The following is a 17,355-nucleotide window of genomic DNA, read 5'->3' as shown; positions in this document are numbered from 1 at the left end:
GAGGAAGGTAGTGAAAGTCTTGCCTGAGAACATTCTTCAAAGCTTGAAGTAGAACATAAGAAACAATGACCGTCTCTTGAGACGGAAACAGGGAGACTGGGAGTTGTCGGTGGGCAAAGAACATTCTTTTCACTGTGTACACTTCTGAATTTCTCATCATGTACATGTATTACCTATTCAAAAATAAACATCATTTTTACATTAAAAAAAATGCTTAAAGTAGAGAAGTTCCTAGAATGGTCCTTGGATTGTGCCCTGAATTGAACCATTTAAGTAAGAGGGGGAAAAGCCCGTGATCCACCACACATGCTGGAGGCTAATTAATGCTCAATTTGAGGACAAATGAGGTTCCCCATTTCTTTCATTCGAGACAATACATTTAAAAATCAAACATAAATATTTGAGCCATTCAACCTACACTTAGCACAGCAATTGCAATATTTTTCTAGCACTGAAGAAATGGTCTTTATCACCTATTTTAGCTAAAGATGCTCTCTCCGGATTCTACCAGGAACTTCAGCTTTGAACACCCGACGACGATAAACACACGCTTTTAGTCTAAATGAATGTTATATGTGTGCACACACAAGCCGCGATTCCTTTATTGAACAACACATATGCACCAAATAAGTTTCAATTAGCACAGGCTACAGAATCCATCCTCCCCCATGCCAACACAAAATGCCCCAGGCCATACATTTAAAGAAATGAATGCAAATTGAAAACAAATGCACAATTACCTTTTCAAAATGATTTAATTTTAATTAACATATTTATATTGCATGTGGATGTTCAATTTAAAACACTTAAAAGAAGCAAATGTAGAAGATTTGATAAAATATTACATATGAAGATTCTGCATTTATCAATTACTGATTCATTTTCTGATTTTAACATTTGCCCAAGAGAAAGCATTACTGGTTAATTTATAAATTCAAAGTTGCTTTTAGATTTTTCCTCTTTTCAGATAGGAAAGCGGGTATTGTCCTGCGTTGTGATTTTCAAGCACTGTATTCCAACTATTCACTTATCCAAAGCGATTACAGTGCTAATAGAAGCATTTGGGTTTAAATTCAGTGTTCAAATAGCTGTATTATGCAATTAGTCAATATGCAATTACAGGGAATCTAATGGAGCCAGATGCATGCAGTTCAGATACATGCAAACTAGAGATTAAGACTTCCTCGGTTTTATGCATATAAGCAAATTATGCAGTTAAACAGGGCTCACTAAAGAATGAATTGCATCCATTTTTAACCAGTTGGACTATGCGAATTTTCATTTCACCAGTTCAGAGAGATGCCTTAAAGCTCTGAAGCTTTTCAATACTGTAATAGTGGTGTGAAGTTTCAAGTACCCATAGCAAAGACAGCAAAAAAAGATGTCCTTAATGTTTTTCCTAAAGTAGGGCTTCTTTCCCCTCCCCCACTCGATTTCTTTCACAACAATGTCTTATCAGAAAGTCTTGTGAGAACGCTTCCCTGCCGTCTCATTCACAAGATTAAATCTAGTGCCTTGAACATAAACATTGTGTTTCGCTGGAACATTCAATGGAAGAAGCTTCATTTCACATCCTTGAAACACCCGCAAATCAGGCTCAAAAATCATGGAAGGCTGAGAAATGATCAAGGAATAGACGCCTGATGGAACAGATGCACAGATGCTGTGCCGGAAGAAAAGACAAATGCTGAAGTGCATAATGATTTTGAAAAGATTTCTTTATCAAACATGTCATTTGTTTGAAAGACCAGACTTGTTGGCATCAGATGTGGGATATCAGCTTGTTAGCAAAATGAAACATGATGGCTGCTAGATACTGGCGACTGATGAATCAATTGAAATCACTCATGTTGCTCAACTGAACATCTTCATTTAATATGTCAATGGTCAGAAGTTAACGGAACACCTTCTGTATTGGGTTATCACCACAACCAATAAGATGTCACATCTCAGTGGATACCCTGGCTGAATATTTTTGTAAAGAAGAGTGAAGTCGCCAAAAACATGTTATCAGCTGGCCCAACCAATTACATACTCTGTGGATGATTAGCTGCAAAAACAGAATATGAGTGTAGCTTTTCCGTGTAAGTTCTGGCTGGGTAACATTAGTGAATCATTTGTAAGCAATTTCCATGCACTGGATTTATATCAAGATGTTAAAATACATTTATTTAGCTGTACTACAAATAGCCTCCTATTATCGACTCTGGGATATTTACAGAGGGAATCGTTGGCAATAACATTTTTCTCATTTCTTCAATGAAGTTTCTGATGACCCAATTTTTTTAAAAAGGACTTTTTTTCCCCCAGAGTACAAAAAAAAAAAAAAAAAACCAAACCACACACACACACACACACACAATAGGAGCAGGAACTTAAATTCTTTTCTAAGAACATAAGAGGGTGTTCTCCTGCCCGCCCCCACCCCCCGTCCCGGTTCTATAGGAAAAGGCTGTACTGAGCGACTTGATTTTCGGACTCCAGAGTGATATCACCTATAGGAGGATCCGGCCACGGGAGGCACTACAGCACTGCACTAGACATCAGTTTTCAAACTGGTCATTTAATATAACCTTGCTCCTACTCGCTGACAACCAACCAATACTCAAAATAACGTTAACACCACGGCGAACACCCGCTTCTAATAGGGCAGCCTCAGGAAGAAAGAAATAGACAAAGGTGATAAACCGGTGAAAAAAGGAATAATGAAAAGTCCCCCAGGCCTCCGTACAAAAGCCATTAACATTTAGCAGTACAGCCTCTCAGGGAAGCTCCAAGCCCCCAAAATCAGTGGGAAGGAAATACTTCCCACTCAGACCAGTTCATCTGGGAAGAGCTTAGTGTGTTGGTGTTTTTGTTTTGTTTCACCGCATAAATAGACCTATGCTGAGAAAAAATACATTTCATCATGCTATAATAGAGGATTTCTACACTTTCATTTAAGCCTCAATTTTAGTAACATAAAATAATCAGGGTATTCTTTAAAAACATAGTAAAACCAAAAGCATGGCTGTAAAGTAATGACTGGTGGCTGATGTTTGTTTTGTAACAAACTGAAGTGAGGCCATCACCTAGGGAGTCCATAAACTTATTCTAAGGATGCTGACATTGGTCAAAACATTTCAGGGACTCCTCTTTGGGAACTGCCTTCAGAGCTAGCTTCCAAGCCCCACAAGAAAATCAGTCTCATTCCTCTATAGTCACACCCGCACAATACTAGCATAAATTTAGTAGGGGGAAACTGAATAATTTAAGACATCACAAGATTTAATCTTATCCTTAAATGTGAATGCCAATTTTCACATTGTAAAATTGTCATTTAATTTAAATATAGTAAGAAGCTGTTGCCTCGAGTAAAAATTGTGTCAAATTAAAAGTAAACCATTAAATTGCTGTTTACAGATTTTTAAGTACACAACTTATTTTTAATCTAAGAATAAGTGTATTCATCGGAAGATAATGAACAACAGGCATTTAATAACATTTTAATTTTATGTGTTTAAATATTCATAGCTATGTTCATAAACCCATATGCCTGATCTAGTGATTATGCTTATGAAATGCAGTATTTCTTATATGCCCTAACTCTCCATCTATTGTCTGAAAACTGCATTAATTTGCATCCCAGTACAAATCACTATATGTTTTTAGTAAAATATTCCATAATATTAAAAATAGGAAGCTACCCCAAAGCAATGAAACAATAGCTACCTGCAAGAGGAAAAGAAGCGAATTAACATTTGTCCAGGGCCTACTCTGTGCCAGGCTCTTTATGGACATGTTCTTGTTTAATCCTTAGAATAACCCTAGGAGGTATTATTATCATAGTGCAGCTGGCTCATGCACAACTTGGTAGTTTACCTTTCCAAGGGCTTTTTTAATAATCCCATTATAACACTCCACTGCCTGTCTGAAAGAACGCAGTTCTTGTTCTTAAAAACAAAACAAAAAATTCTACCAACATGTTTCTGGGGGGATATAAGAATGTCAAGTTCTAGGGAGCTAAGAATCAAAGAATCATAGTCTTTCTTGACCGGCCTGTGTGCCTACTCTTGATGTAAATGAACAACAAAAATCAGAGGGAGATGAGCAGTTTTCCCCTCTACTTAAAAAAATATAGTATCATCAGTCTACTTAGCAGAAATTTTAATAAAACTGGATCTAAAGAACCAATAGCAATATACTCTATCAGTCTGCAGTTTTACAATACCTCATCATGGCATAATCACGTCAAATAAATAGAATGATGGCCACTCACAGATTACATTAGATTACAGATGTTAAATGTAAAATGAGAAATCAAGTATCTGGAGTTCGAAGAATTTCTCTGAAGTGTCTTCATCTTCTCTAGCACTACAGTTAATTAACGACAACTTGTGTTTTAATAACACCTATATTCCATGATTCTATAAGTGTTCTAATCAATGGTTGCCAAGTTGTCTGCCCCAAGAACCACTCTGGAGCTTCTGAATAATGTACATGTAATGTGCTATGCTGCAATGTCCCCTTTCCAGAGGCCCTCCTTTCTCCTTTAAGGTTATTTTTGGCTTTGTCTTTCCCTCTCTTTCTCACCCAAATAGCGGTGTTCAAATGCTCTTTTTTCTCCAAAGTCCTACCTCCAGTACTTCCTTCTAATCATCCCATTCAATCCTTGACTCTGAATTCTTCCCCTGACCTCCCCAGCACCTGGCCCTGAGTCCCTCTGGGAAAACACTGTGAGCTCAAAACAGTTGGTTGGAGTTTGTTCAGTGGGTTTTTTTCCCCAAGTTTATTGCTCAGTGAAAGCCAAGGTAGGTATATCATGAAAAATGTGAATAGAATATTAATTGTCCCAATTCAACAGGTTAATCAAGGTTATTTAGGGGCTATAGTTGTCACTGTAATAAAATAATCACAAAAAATAATTTAAATGGTTTTATTTAAGTCAAACAACAATTGTAGAGATCCTAGATATTGCTTTTTGAACACAAACATAGGAAATTAACAAAACAAGCATTCATACTTCTAGTTTTAAACACTTAAGTTCTACATGTGGAATGCAGATATTTGAAAGAGATTTTCAACAAGGTCAACACAATGTATGAGATAATACACACTGGGTTATGGATTAGGCTAGTCTTCACCTCCATCTTCCCGTTTATGATCCTAAATTGGCTGGGGGAGTGTGTGTGTGTGGGGGGGGTGCTTTTTTGCTTTTTCATTTCACAAATGATTGCTCAACACAGAATGAAATACACCAAAAGAAGAAAATAGTCTTTTTATACCTAGGGAAGAAGCTACTACTCTTAAAATGATCACTTCAAGGTAACAGACATCCAAATTGATGTGGTTTTCTTTGAAACCTCATCAGTAAATCATTTCTTGCACAGTAGGTTCGGCATTAACCCTGCATTTAGGATAGGTAGTGTTATGGAGGGCTGGCTGCTGCACACCAACGTCAGTATCAAGTTCTTCATCAGGAATTAGAGACTGTCCCGGATACCAAGCAGGACAACACTGGCAAAAAAACAAAAAGTGAACTGCAGATAGGTCAAAACAAGCTACATTTACTCTTAGAAAAATTTCATAAAACATTACTGGATATGTCATTTTAAATGCTAGCTTATAATAAAACACGATGGAATCTTTTATTTTTAATACCTCATGTTCAAAGGTATTAAAGGTATGGTCTTTACATAGGTTGTGTTTTAATAAAACACATTAGACAACATACACATCTTATTAGAGAACAAACATTAAAAACTTGCCATCTGGTGAAGGCTATTTTTATAGTTACTATAGAGCTCACGTTTCTCTATTCAATCAGATCAGTAAATGGGTTGAACTGTCATCACATTGAAAATATACAAAATTGTTTGCTCTATTAGATGATTTTTAAAGAAATATATTTTCTTTAGTTTTAACAGATTCTTGGCAACAGGAATCTTATTCAAAGAAGTTTTGCTCCTGTGTTAAGTTACTATCAGTCCAAGTGCTCTGAACACTCCCCCCTTTAAATGCTTCCTGCAAACTTAGTATTTCAAGCTGTAAATTTCAATAGTTATGGTAGAAACCAAACCTCAGTGGGAAAAGCAGTGCCCTTTGGAGTTGTCATTCAAACAAATATAAGAGTTCTACCAATTTATCACTTGTCTAGTTTTGCAGAAATTCCATTCACATAACTCCTATGAAAATCAACCACAGTTTTACCATATCAAATGACCCAAAGCACACCACAGGTATCCAGGGGAGATCGTTCACCAGTGCATCTTTAGCTTGATTTTAAAGTCAACCTTAGAGACAATCTGGGCGCTGCAGTTCTCAGAGACAAACTGCCTACCCACGGGCTAAAGATTTTTCAAGTTAATGAACTTTTCATGTGCCACACTTCTGGTACCAAGAGATTTAACCAGGAAAAAGCTCAAACCTCAGGGTTCAAACTACAGCATGAAAAAATAAAGTATACAGCAAGCACCATCTACTTCCTTTGATCTCTCAAAGATGTCAACACTCTATTCCAGTCCGGGGGTGGGGTGAAGTGGCTGAGCCCTGGAAGGAAACTTCACCCAAAGGGGGAAAGATCTGTTTGGTGGCAATTTCAAAACAAGTTTCCAAACTGCAGAAGGGACTCCAGCCCCTTTGACTTGCAGGAACCACACATAAGAAAAGGACAGAAAACACTACAAGGCAGGCTTATTTTAATTGCCCACGGGTTTCCAATGCAAAGCGCGACAACTTAAATGCATATTCCAAATTCTTGCTCCAAAGCCGTCTTCTTTGTGCACTGAAAAGGAGGAAAGACAACCCCATCAATTGTTCTCTGCAGATAAAGGCACTGTTTTGTAGATTTCCCCCAAATCTGAGCCAGCTTTGCTAATGACCTGCCCACCCACCTGGGGCCCTTCCTAAGGTGGCCCACGGGAGCTGCCCCACACCTTCAGGAGCCCAAATTCTCGACAGCGGGCAGCCCCAGAAGGCTGTCTTTTCGTTTAGCTGCTGGCCTCCACGAAGACGCAACCTGAAAGAATTCGTGCCGCTTATTTTTCTAGAGGAGACGGGGGTCAATGACTACATTTTTAAAGCCCCACATTGTTTTTTCCTCACGAAAGACATATGAAGGCGAATCTGCAACATTTTTCTGCAGAGAAAACACGGACTCGAGATCCCAGAGCTACCAGGGGTTCTTTCACACGCCAGTATTAAGGCAGTTAAGCAAAAGCTGAATGAAAGTTTTCGGAATCGCGGCCTTTTTTTCTCTTTTTTTCGTTAGACCACCAGCTGTTACAGCACACACAAAAGCGTACACAGTACTGTTTCTCATAGGCCCGCGTTTAAATGAGATATGCAGAAAACGGGGCCTGACGAACGTGTAGGGTTCGAAATCGCAACGGCACCTCCGTGTCGCTAATCCAGGGCATTTGGTTTGGAAACGGTGCCTCCGTGCTCCGCTCACGGGCCCCGCCATTGTCCTGGAAGAGAACGGTGTCCACTCCATGGCATTTCGAGACTCGAAGGTGCTGGGGGATCCCGACACGGTCACGAAGCTCAAAATGGCATCCCCCACCCCAGAGGGCCCGGGAGAAACGATTTCAGTCGGGACTGGAGGGCGTGGCGGCCTCGAGTGGGTTTCAGGTCCAAGCCCCCCCCACCCCGGGAACCCCAGCCCCCAGAAGACTCGCCAACTTCCCACGCCCAGGATGCCCTGGAAGAACTTCTTCGCTTCCGTTTTTTTTTTTTTTTTTTTTTTAAAAACAATTTTGCGCTCGGCCGCCACGCCCTACATTCTCCCGCAAGGCGCTCCGAGCCGAGGAATAACAAGGGAGTTGAAACCACACAACAGTTCGGCAGCCCGCAGTCAGCGCTTTGCTGCGCTCCGCGGGGGTTCGCATCCGGCCGCCATGTTCCTGACCCGAGAGCCGTCCCCAAAACCAGCCCCCCTTCTCCCCAGCCCTCCCCTCCGCCCCCCTCCCGGCCCGGCCGAGGCCGCGGTGCTGCAAAGCCGCTTTCAACTCTTCCCCCGCCGCCCCCTCGCAGCGAAACCCGACTCGACGGCTGCGGGCTGTGCGCCTGCGCGCGGCGCGGGCTCGGGAGCGGGCGCGGGGGCGGGCGGGGGAGGCCGGCGGGCTCCCGGCCGCGGCTTGAAAAGGCCGGAGCGACGGGGAGCGGGGGAGGGGTTGGGGCCCAGGCCGGAGCCTACTCTTTCCTCCCAGCGGGTCACCGCTCCAGCCCCGGCGGGGCTCTCACACGTGCGCGCTAAAAACCCACTTCAAAGTCTGTTCTTGGCGCGGGGGCGGCCCCCGGGCCCTCGCGCGGGCCGCCAACCAGGCCCCGAGCCTTGCCACCCCCTCCAAAACCCTGGCGCGGCGACGAGACCGGGAGGGCCGAGCGCGAGAACGCTCGCTTAAGAGCCCCGGGCGCCGGGATCGGCCTTCGGGCGTGCGGGTACCTCCCTCCCTCCCCCACCCCACCGCCGCCTTAAGAAAATGAATGGAACACAAAGTTTGCGGCCAGCGCTGCGCTGTGGCCATCGGAGCTCACCATTGTTTGGGCTCGTATTGACCCCAGGTCCGGATTAGGTAGCGGCTGATTTCTGCTTTACAGCCCCGCCGGCCTAATGAGGCCGGGAAGGCGATGGGGCGCGAAGCGTCCTCGGAGCCCGGGCGACCGCCGGCTTACGGCCGCCAAGGGCCCTGTAGGTGGAGGTCAAAGGGTCAGCTGGCCGAGACCGCGAGAGAATTGACCCTAGGAAATGAGGTCCCCTCCTCCCGGCCCCAGCTTCGAACGGGCCTTGCAAGAACTTGGTGTGTGGACAGGGACCCCGGGCGCCCCGACGAGGGGCCTGAGGACCCCGAGCGGGAGCCCTGACTTCCGCAACGCCTGGCCTCATCCCGGGGCAAAGCCTGACTAGGCTTGAGCCCCGAGGGGGCAGACAGCCCGAGAGAAAACCAGCCTAGCTGCCGGGCGGAGATGCCGCGCTTCAGGGGATGAGCACGCCGGTAGCGATTCTCTCAGAAACTTAAGTGGAAAGAAGCCCTTAGACTTTTTTCGTTTGTTTGGGGGGTTTTATAAGGGGAGGAGAAGGAGCCAGGGGCGAAGAGGCGAGGAGACAGCAGGCGGCAAGGAGGGGGGGAGGGGCGAGGAAGTCCTGAACACAACTTTCCTGGGAGGCTTTGTGAACGGAGGAGGTCCCTGCTAACTCTCCAACCTCCGCAGTAGCTAGGACCGACTGCCCTGCTTAGCCTGGACCCTGATCTTTAACCTTCCAAGCTGGATGAAGTCCAGACTTCTGTCTGCGTGGAAATAGACACCTTCCCCTTCCCCACCCAACGTGGAAATCTTAAACTAAACCACCCATTTTGGAAAAGATGATGGACTTTTAACAAAGGTCTTACCAGGTGCAAGAAGTAAAATAACAGGTCGATTACTGAGAACCCAGCTGACATTCATGGTTTCCAGCTGATCTATCTTTAGGGCTGCAAGGGTTTTTTGTTGGGGGGTGGGGGGTGCGTATTCTTTAAGGTATTTACTGAAAATTCAAGAATGTCAATGTGCACTCCCAGAGTCAGATTATAGGAAGAAAATCTGTGAAAAGTTTTCTACTAACGTAAACTTTTCTTTGCAACAAATGACAAGGGCAGAGGGATAGACTATTTGAGAAATACGATGCTACACCCAGATTAGAGGAAATCATGTAGAGGGGCAAAACTTTTACATTATCTTAATATAGGTTATCGTCATTGTTCATTGGCATCTTCCCCTCTTAGGACACAATGCTCTACTGTAAATTTTTATGGTAGAGTAATTTCAAGCCTAGTAAAGAAAGAGCAAACTCTTCTTTATGTGTCCTAAGGAGATGTTTAATTGTTTAATATATTTAATGCGGAGGGGTGGGGGAAGCAAGTTTCTGAAATAATCTTTCAACCAACCCATCATTCTACTGCCATTTAAGGTTAGGTTACATTGGGGGTGGAGAGGGAATTCATAGAGAAAACAGTAAACTGTGGAAGTTAAATGCATATTTCGGAAGAAAAACATTATTTAGACTTCAGTTGGAACACATTTAGAGCCAATCTTATGAGTATGCACTTTCTGAAAACTTGCTGAGCATTTAAAATGGTCTCTGGTTTGAAGTGAAGGAAAAATCCTGAAATAGGAATTTGGTCCAGCACCCTCAATGTCAAGGTCAAGATTGGAATGTCTGGGCTAGGAGTGGTAGACTGACCAGGTTACCTGCTCATCACTTGTGAAGTCATCCCAATCCGTTCATGGCATTCAGACCCTTGCCTTGTCTATTGGTGGAGGAAAGTGCAAAAAAACGCATTCTCCACAAACAAAAAATCGCATCCAAAGCATTTTGCAATTCGAAACTGTCAGTAATTAACTGTTGACAAAGATCAGTAGCTAACTTAAAATACACTGCTTCAACTGTGTCCAGGGAATCAAAGTTTCTTTTAATCATCAGAACTTCTCTGGGCATTTCAATTTAAGGTCGATTTATTTGAACATGGAAAAAAATCAGGCACCAAATACAAAAATGTTATAAATAGATGTGCCAAGACTTTATTTCTTCAAAAAGAACAATAAACAAAATTCTAGAATTCAAAATGATTATGTATAATACCAAACTGACTGCCACCAAAAATCCTAGAGCACTGCCCCTTCAAGAGAAGGAGGTACTTGGCCTATTCATTACATTTCTAAATTCTTTACAGTTCCTTATCTCCACCATTCTATTTGCTGATTTGCAAGTTGGTTATTCATGAAGAGATTGGGCTCTCAATATTAAACAGCACCCTAAATTAGTAAAAAAACAAAAAACAAAAAAACCTCTCTCAGTACTCTACCCACTCCACCCCCCCAAAATAGCAATCACTTTCTTTTTCATATAAGTGTAAGAGAACTGTTTGTCCAAATGAGTTGCTTCGCTGAAGATTAAATGGATTGTTAATATTTTATCACAAAGCAAACAACCATTTTTCATTGTTATTGATTTTAATGGAAACAATGCTCTTAACATCTTTGCCTACAAACCATGAACTTTAAAAATACATATTTTGCAAATTTTTTTCTTTCCATAATATTTCAGAACCGCTGCAGTTATTACACCGCTATAAAAATGTTATGAATAATTGTGATAATTACGAATTGTACTATATACAGCAAAACAAACCAGCCTTTGCCTTCCAAAATTGTAAATGGACTATGGTTCTTTTAAGAAGCACTTTAATCATAAGTAAGCACGGCTCGACTGGCCTTACTCATCACCGTTTCAGACACATGCTTACTTTTGAAAATATATAGATAGCTAGATAGATTTGATAGGCAGATTAGATAAGTCATAGATACAAACATATATAGGTATATGGGTGATCTCTCAATAGAATAGACAGACATGCATCTTGCCGCAATGTTCATTTTTATGTAAGATAATAAAAAAAAACTAAGGGACATAAAACTCATTAGGTTACCTTATGTTTATATATGTAGGGCAGGGATGATTAAATCCAGCTTCTCAGTCTTTGAAGTACAAGATTGAGATGTCATGGCCACTAACTGAATTGATCAGTAATATTTGATTTGCATGCCGAAAATCCAGGACAAACACATTTAAACTCGCAGTTAAACAACCATCTGAGCTAAAGAAAGGAGGGTCTTCCCAGATGGAAACTGACACTGTAAAGAATCTATACTGCAATAGAAAAATAATTTAACAATTAAAAAAGGGATCTGAGTGAGTTATAAATACCAACAAACAAGGTTTCATTTGCTCTCGTCTCCTCTTTGTAGAAGGAGGCTGTTACAAAACAAGAGAAAGGAGTCAGTGGTTCAAAAATTGTAAATTGTGTTCTTTCAAAACAATAAAATTTAATGCTAAAGCGGTTATAATCAAAAGCTGTACAGAATTTGTTAGAAAACATTTTCCATAAATATTGTTCAGTTCCCGGCACTTGTAGCAATAATTAAATTACAAACGATAAATATGGCATCAATGGATATGTATTTACAAAAAAAAAAGTTATTACAAAAGGCAACTGTATACTAAACGTCACAATCTGTGTAGAGTAACATCACATCCTCAGCCTGAAAAAATACTGAACAACAGTTTCGACCCCATTAGACAAAAATACATTCACAAGTGTAATGCTTTGAGGAAAAGTTCAAGACATAACAGGACTTTGGCACGGTTTAAGACTGTGAGAGTTTAAACAATCACCACTAAGGCGAAGATTTTTCCATCAGTTTTAACATCACCACCACCACCAATAAGCCTTCTATAACTTCCTCTCAGGAAACAGGACAAGAGTTAAAATGAACTGAAGGCGTTTAGGGATGGGGTGAGCAGAGAGCAAGAGAAAAGGGAGGAAAAAGCAGTGAGAAGATTTTTTTTTTTAATCCTGAGATTAAAATTTTTAATTTTTAAAATGCCAAAACATATTTTCTAATCCTGAGAAAAAAGGGCATGGCTACTTTTGGATCTTGCCCCAAAACCTTCCTGGACAATTGCAATTAACAAGATGTAGCCCTATGTATGGCCTCTTGCCTTAAAACTCCATTTCCATCTGATTGGTCTCAGTTTTCTTTTTAAAATGCATTTGGTCCATTCTATGGTTAACAGGGTTTGTGTTTGTGTTTGTCCTCAGACGTACCATTCGTTAAAATTGGGAGGAAGTCCAGGGTTGTGGCTGGTGCTAGTTTGAACTGCAGAAGGGGTTTTAGTGGTATCTTTACTGTTTGCAGAAGCTATAGCGGGTGGAGTGGAAGATTCATAGCCTGAACTGGCAGCAGGGGAGGAATCTGACCCTTGAGATTCATGAACCTAAAATTAACATGTATATATTATAATGAATATAATTCCAACTGGCATTGTGCAAGCAAAAACAAGAGCAGAATTAGAGCACTGTAAGAGCAAGACCGCCCAGTGACCCACTTAAAAGAGAAATGCTGCTGATTTGGGGGTTTTGTTTTTAATTTCCACATTATCGATGTCTAGAAAACCCCAAGATGTTCGCCAACAAAACAGTCTGAGTCCTAAGACTGGCATTATGGAAAAGGAATAAAGCACTCTGATTTACTCATGCCCCTTCAGAAATGCTTTCTCCGCGGATGGAGCGGGGTAAGCACGTAGTCTTTGGGGCCCTACAAAATACTCCGGGCCCAGGTTTCGCCAAGCCCGCTTTGGCTTGGGAAAACAGGTACAGAGAAAGGTGGCACGGGCGCCCTGGGCGCTGCGAGGTCTCAGACAAATGCGTGGGAATCCCACCGCGCTCCTCGGCCCTATTGTTTTACCGGAAGCCGAAGAGGGAATGAACCACCCGCCCCCGGGTTCGGCGCGGGCACTCTCGGTTCCCGCCGCGGGCTGAGCCGGGTAGAGGCGGCCACTGCGACCTCCAGCCCTGGCGAGCTCGGTTAGAGCTTCCCAGTAAACAACTGATTGTTCCCTCCGCTCCCTCCTCCTCCCCACTGTGCTCTCCCCCGCCCCCCTCCGGGTCCCCAAAATGGGTTCAAGGTGTCAACGCTGGAGCAAATCGGATTTAACGTGGAAGATACAGAGTTGGCAGCGCAGGCGCTTCCGTTCCGCGACCCGGTGTCGGGCCGAGTGTTTATAAACCGCCGACCGCTAATAAAGAGGTAATTACCTTCATGTGCTTGCGCAGGGAGCTGGGGTGCGTGTAGGACTTGTCGCACACTTTGCAGATATAGGGCTTGTCCGAGGTGTGCACATGCATGTGCTTCTTGCGGTCGCTGCTGTTGGCAAAGCGTCTGTCACAGCCTTCAAATTCACATTTGAACGGTTTCTCACCTGCAAAAGGCAGAAACGCAAAGGGGGGTAAATATGGTCAGGGGCCGCGAGCTTCCTTGGGCCGAGCAGCGGGAGACAGAGCGCCCGGCGGTCTTCCCCGAGAGGGAGCGCCGACTGGGGGCGGCTGTGGCATCTCTTTTCCCTGGAGAAAAATGGAGAGCGCGGGTTGAGCCTGCTGGGGTGGGGAGTGGTGGTCGGGGGCGGGGGTGGGGCAGGGCCGGCCCAGAACCTGCCCGGCCCTTTGTTCTCGCGCGGGATGGAAAGCCCCTGGCTCCTCCAAAGTTGCCCCTGAGTTGCGGTACCCCCCTACCCGGCCCGGGGCCTCCAAGCGCAGCCCCGTTGTGCCGATATCTCGGCGTTGCAGCCAAGGCCGGGCGGGACAATGGACCGGGGACAGGACAATCCCTTTTAGTTCCTCCTTTGTACCTTTTAATTTGCCTCTTTCAAATGCAGCGATTTTGCTAAGCCCAGTATTAAAAAGCTTGGGTCGTCGTACTTAACGTTCGAAAAGAGAAAACTATATAAATCCAGGGGCTCCGGACAGTTTTACAAGATGCTCTGAACAAACCACGAAACTGTCGTGCCTTTTCTACTTTAGCTTTCCTCCCGGAGGACTGAAATGAACCTGGAACTCCAAATAAAAATAGTTTGACAAAAGTATCATTTAATTAGGAGATGTGCCAATCAATGGTAAAAAAGAGCGGAAGTAACCGAAAGTTAGTTTTCATTAGCATTTCTATGGTTGCCTCCCCCGACTGTGTGCCGAGACTAAGTCGCTTGTAAGCAATTCCTCTCCACACGTTCGGAGTCCCTTCATAGTAACCCAGAAAGAGACAAAAAGAGGCGGCGCCAGTTTGTTCCTGGGCGCGAGAAGGTTCCAATTAGTTCCTGAGACCGCAGAGCCGTCTGCCCGGGAAGCTAGAACTGGGCAAAAGCGCCGCGGGGCGGGGAAGGCGAGAGGTAGAGGGACAGTGACAGCGCTACTTTTTCGAGCGGCCCCGGAGGGGCGCCGCCCCTCTCTCTCGCCTCCACCCCTCGCTCCCTCGCGCTGAAAGTCGGCTTCGTGGCGCGGTGCCGCGGCGGACCCCGCGCCCGCCCTCCCCCTTACCTGTGTGGGTCCTCTTGTGGATCTTGAGGTTCTCGGAGCGAGCAAAGATCTTCCCGCATCCCGGGAAGGGGCAAGGGAAAGGCTTCTCGCCCGTGTGCACCCGAATGTGATTGACCAGTTTGTACTTCGCCTTGAAGGACTTGCCCTCGCGGGGGCACTCCTCCCAGTAGCAGACGTGGTTGTTCTGCTCCGGGCCCCCCACATGCTCCATGGTGACATGTGTCACCAACTCGTGCATGGTGCTGAAGGTCCGGTCGCAGCTCTTCTTGGGCCGGCTCAGCTGAGCCTCGTCGATCCACTTGCACGACAGCTCCTGCTTGATGGGCTGCCGCATGTAACGGAAGAAGGCGCCGGGCCCGTGGTGGGCCGCCACGTTCACGCCCATGTTCATGTTCATGGGGCTGTAGTTAGGGAACTGCGCGCCGGCCGTGTAGGGGTCCGTGCGCGGGCTGGCCACCGGGCGGTACGGGTCGGCGCGGCCGAACAGCTCTCCGCGCAGCCCCAGGTGGACCTGGTTGTTGTCCACGTGCCCGGTGGGCGACGGGTGCCCGGCGCCCTGCTCGTGCAGCCCGGGGAAGAGCAGGTAGCCGGGGGGCTCAGGAATGCCAGCCGGAGCGTGCAGGCTGCTCGCCGAGCCGGCGAAGAGCCCGTGCTGCCCGCCACCCGAGGCCGCCTCGCCGAGCCCGGAGCCGCGCTGGCGGAACAGAAAGTCGCGAGTGGAGTTGAAGGCGGTGGAGGCGGCACCGCCGTAGCTGGGCACCTGGCCGGCGTGGTGATGGTGGTGATGGTGGTGGTGATGATGGCCCAGGGCGTTGGCGTAACCCGAACCCTGCGGCGTGAACGCCGAGCTCTGGCCGGAAGACAGATCGTGAGCCGCGGCGGGGCTCAGCTTGAAGGCGGCGGCGGCGGCGGCGGCGGCGGCGTGGGGCGAGTCCCCGAAGGGATTCAGCCCAATGCCCGCCGGCTCGCGGTTGGGCATCTCGTGGTGGCGCGGCGCGCCGAAGCTGCCCACTCCCAGCCCGGGGAACTGCGGGCCTCCGTCCAGGAGCATCGTCATGGGTGGGGCGTTCTGGTCACCAGCGATCCGGCTGAAATGAGCGAGGGTGCGGGCGAAGGAGATCTCCGAAGTGTCGCAGTCGGAGAGGGGTGGCGGCGGTTGGACACAGTCGGGAGACCCCCAAGGCAGTACCAGGGGCTGCAACTTTCCGTCGCTGCGAGAGTCTCCTGCAGAGGGATAGGAGGGAGGAGGGGAAGTAGAAGGACCTGGGGGGGGGGAGGAGGGGGGAGAAGGGAGGAGAAAAGACTCTGGGACTAGATCTGATTTAACAAACTAACAAGCGCGCACAAAGAAAAATAAGCAAAATAATAAGTGGAGGGCGGAGTTTGCCAATCCTGTCCAGGGCACCCCTCCTCTCCCCGAGAGCGCACAACCGCGGGGCCAGAAGGCTCCCTCGGCACGGGCCTCACGGCTAGACTGCGCTTAGAAGCAGAGCCAGCTCGCGGCCGGCGGGCAGGAGGCAGGCTCGGTCCTCGCGGCTCGCCGCGCCAGTCCCAGCCTCTTCGCCTCCAGAGTAATGTCCTTGGACTGATAAAGTCACTCACTCACTCCTCTCACATAAACCGAGCGGGAGGCCGCGCGGCGAGGGCCAATGGGGAGCCAGCTGGCCCGCGGTCACCTGACCCCCGGCCCCGCAGCCTATTGGCCGTCGCCACACTGATTGGCAGCGCGGAGCGGGGAACATGGCAGCCGCGGCCGAGCGGCCGCCGCTGATTGGGCCGTGGCCGGGAGCCTGGCAGGTGAGGCGGCGGTGGCCGGGCGCCCGCGAGTGGGGTCCGCGGGGCTGGCGCTGCCGTGGGGAACTGGAGCCAGGCTCAAGCTGGCGACCGGCGGGGCGGAGCCAGGGCCTCTCCCTGGCTTCCCTCCCGCCAGAAGCGGGCGAGCACCCCTCGGGCGCGCTTTACCCGCTTTGACCAAATGAACTCTTTGCCGCGCGAGGATCGTTCCCACCGTCGGCGCGGCGCTGGACGTCCAGCCCCGCTTGGGCCCCCTCCGCCTCAACACCTCGAGAATGTGCCCCCTCCGCGGCCTCAGGGCGCGGATCCCAGGGCGAGAACAACAGTTACACTCTCGCGGCCCATTAGCCGCGTCCTCCCCACGCGCCACTGTGGGCCCTGATGTCCCCGAGAGCCCGGACCCAGGCCGGCCGGCTCGCCGTCTGTGACCCAAGCTGCTGCCGGCCGGCCGAGGCCCGAAGGAGGAGAAATGGTTACAGTTAGAGCCATCTCCCTTACTTCCGTCTGAGCCGCGCATTGACTCTTTGGTTTGTGAGTCGTGGCTGTAGTATACTGTCCCCACCACTGTCCCCGCCATCCCCCCCACGACACACCAGGCACAAGACGGCAAACACATATAACACGGTAAACTCGCACACACCACAGTAAACACGCACACAACTAGCCACAGTAA

General features: G+C 46.9%; 1 protein-coding gene across 3 annotated transcripts; it reads right to left on the bottom strand.

Moving 5' to 3' along the window:
* Positions 1-5,023: 5,023 nt before the first annotated feature.
* ZIC3 (Zic family member 3) lies at positions 5,024-16,459 on the bottom strand. Of its 3 annotated transcripts, XM_059910199.1 has the most exons (4): positions 14,889-16,459; positions 13,617-13,780; positions 12,627-12,796; positions 11,061-11,773 (listed from the first exon to the last, which is right to left on the bottom strand). In XM_059910199.1, the coding sequence occupies exons 1-4, from the start codon at positions 15,943-15,945 to the stop codon at positions 11,740-11,742; spliced, it is 1,425 nt and encodes a 474-aa protein (XP_059766182.1). In that variant the 5' UTR covers positions 15,946-16,459; the 3' UTR covers positions 11,061-11,739. The 3 variants fall into 3 exon arrangements, with proteins under 3 accessions (XP_059766183.1, XP_059766182.1, XP_059766185.1); XM_059910200.1 differs by lacking the exons at positions 11,061-11,773; positions 12,627-12,796 and adding an exon at positions 5,024-5,496; XM_059910202.1 differs by lacking the exon at positions 12,627-12,796.
* Positions 16,460-17,355: the final 896 nt, after the last annotated feature.

This window comes from Balaenoptera ricei, chromosome X (genome assembly GCF_028023285.1).
Source record: "Balaenoptera ricei isolate mBalRic1 chromosome X, mBalRic1.hap2, whole genome shotgun sequence".
Classification (NCBI taxonomy): domain Eukaryota; kingdom Metazoa; phylum Chordata; class Mammalia; order Artiodactyla; family Balaenopteridae; genus Balaenoptera; species Balaenoptera ricei.
Note: the sequence above shows the minus strand (reverse complement) of the source record. Positions and strands in the feature narration are given on the sequence as shown.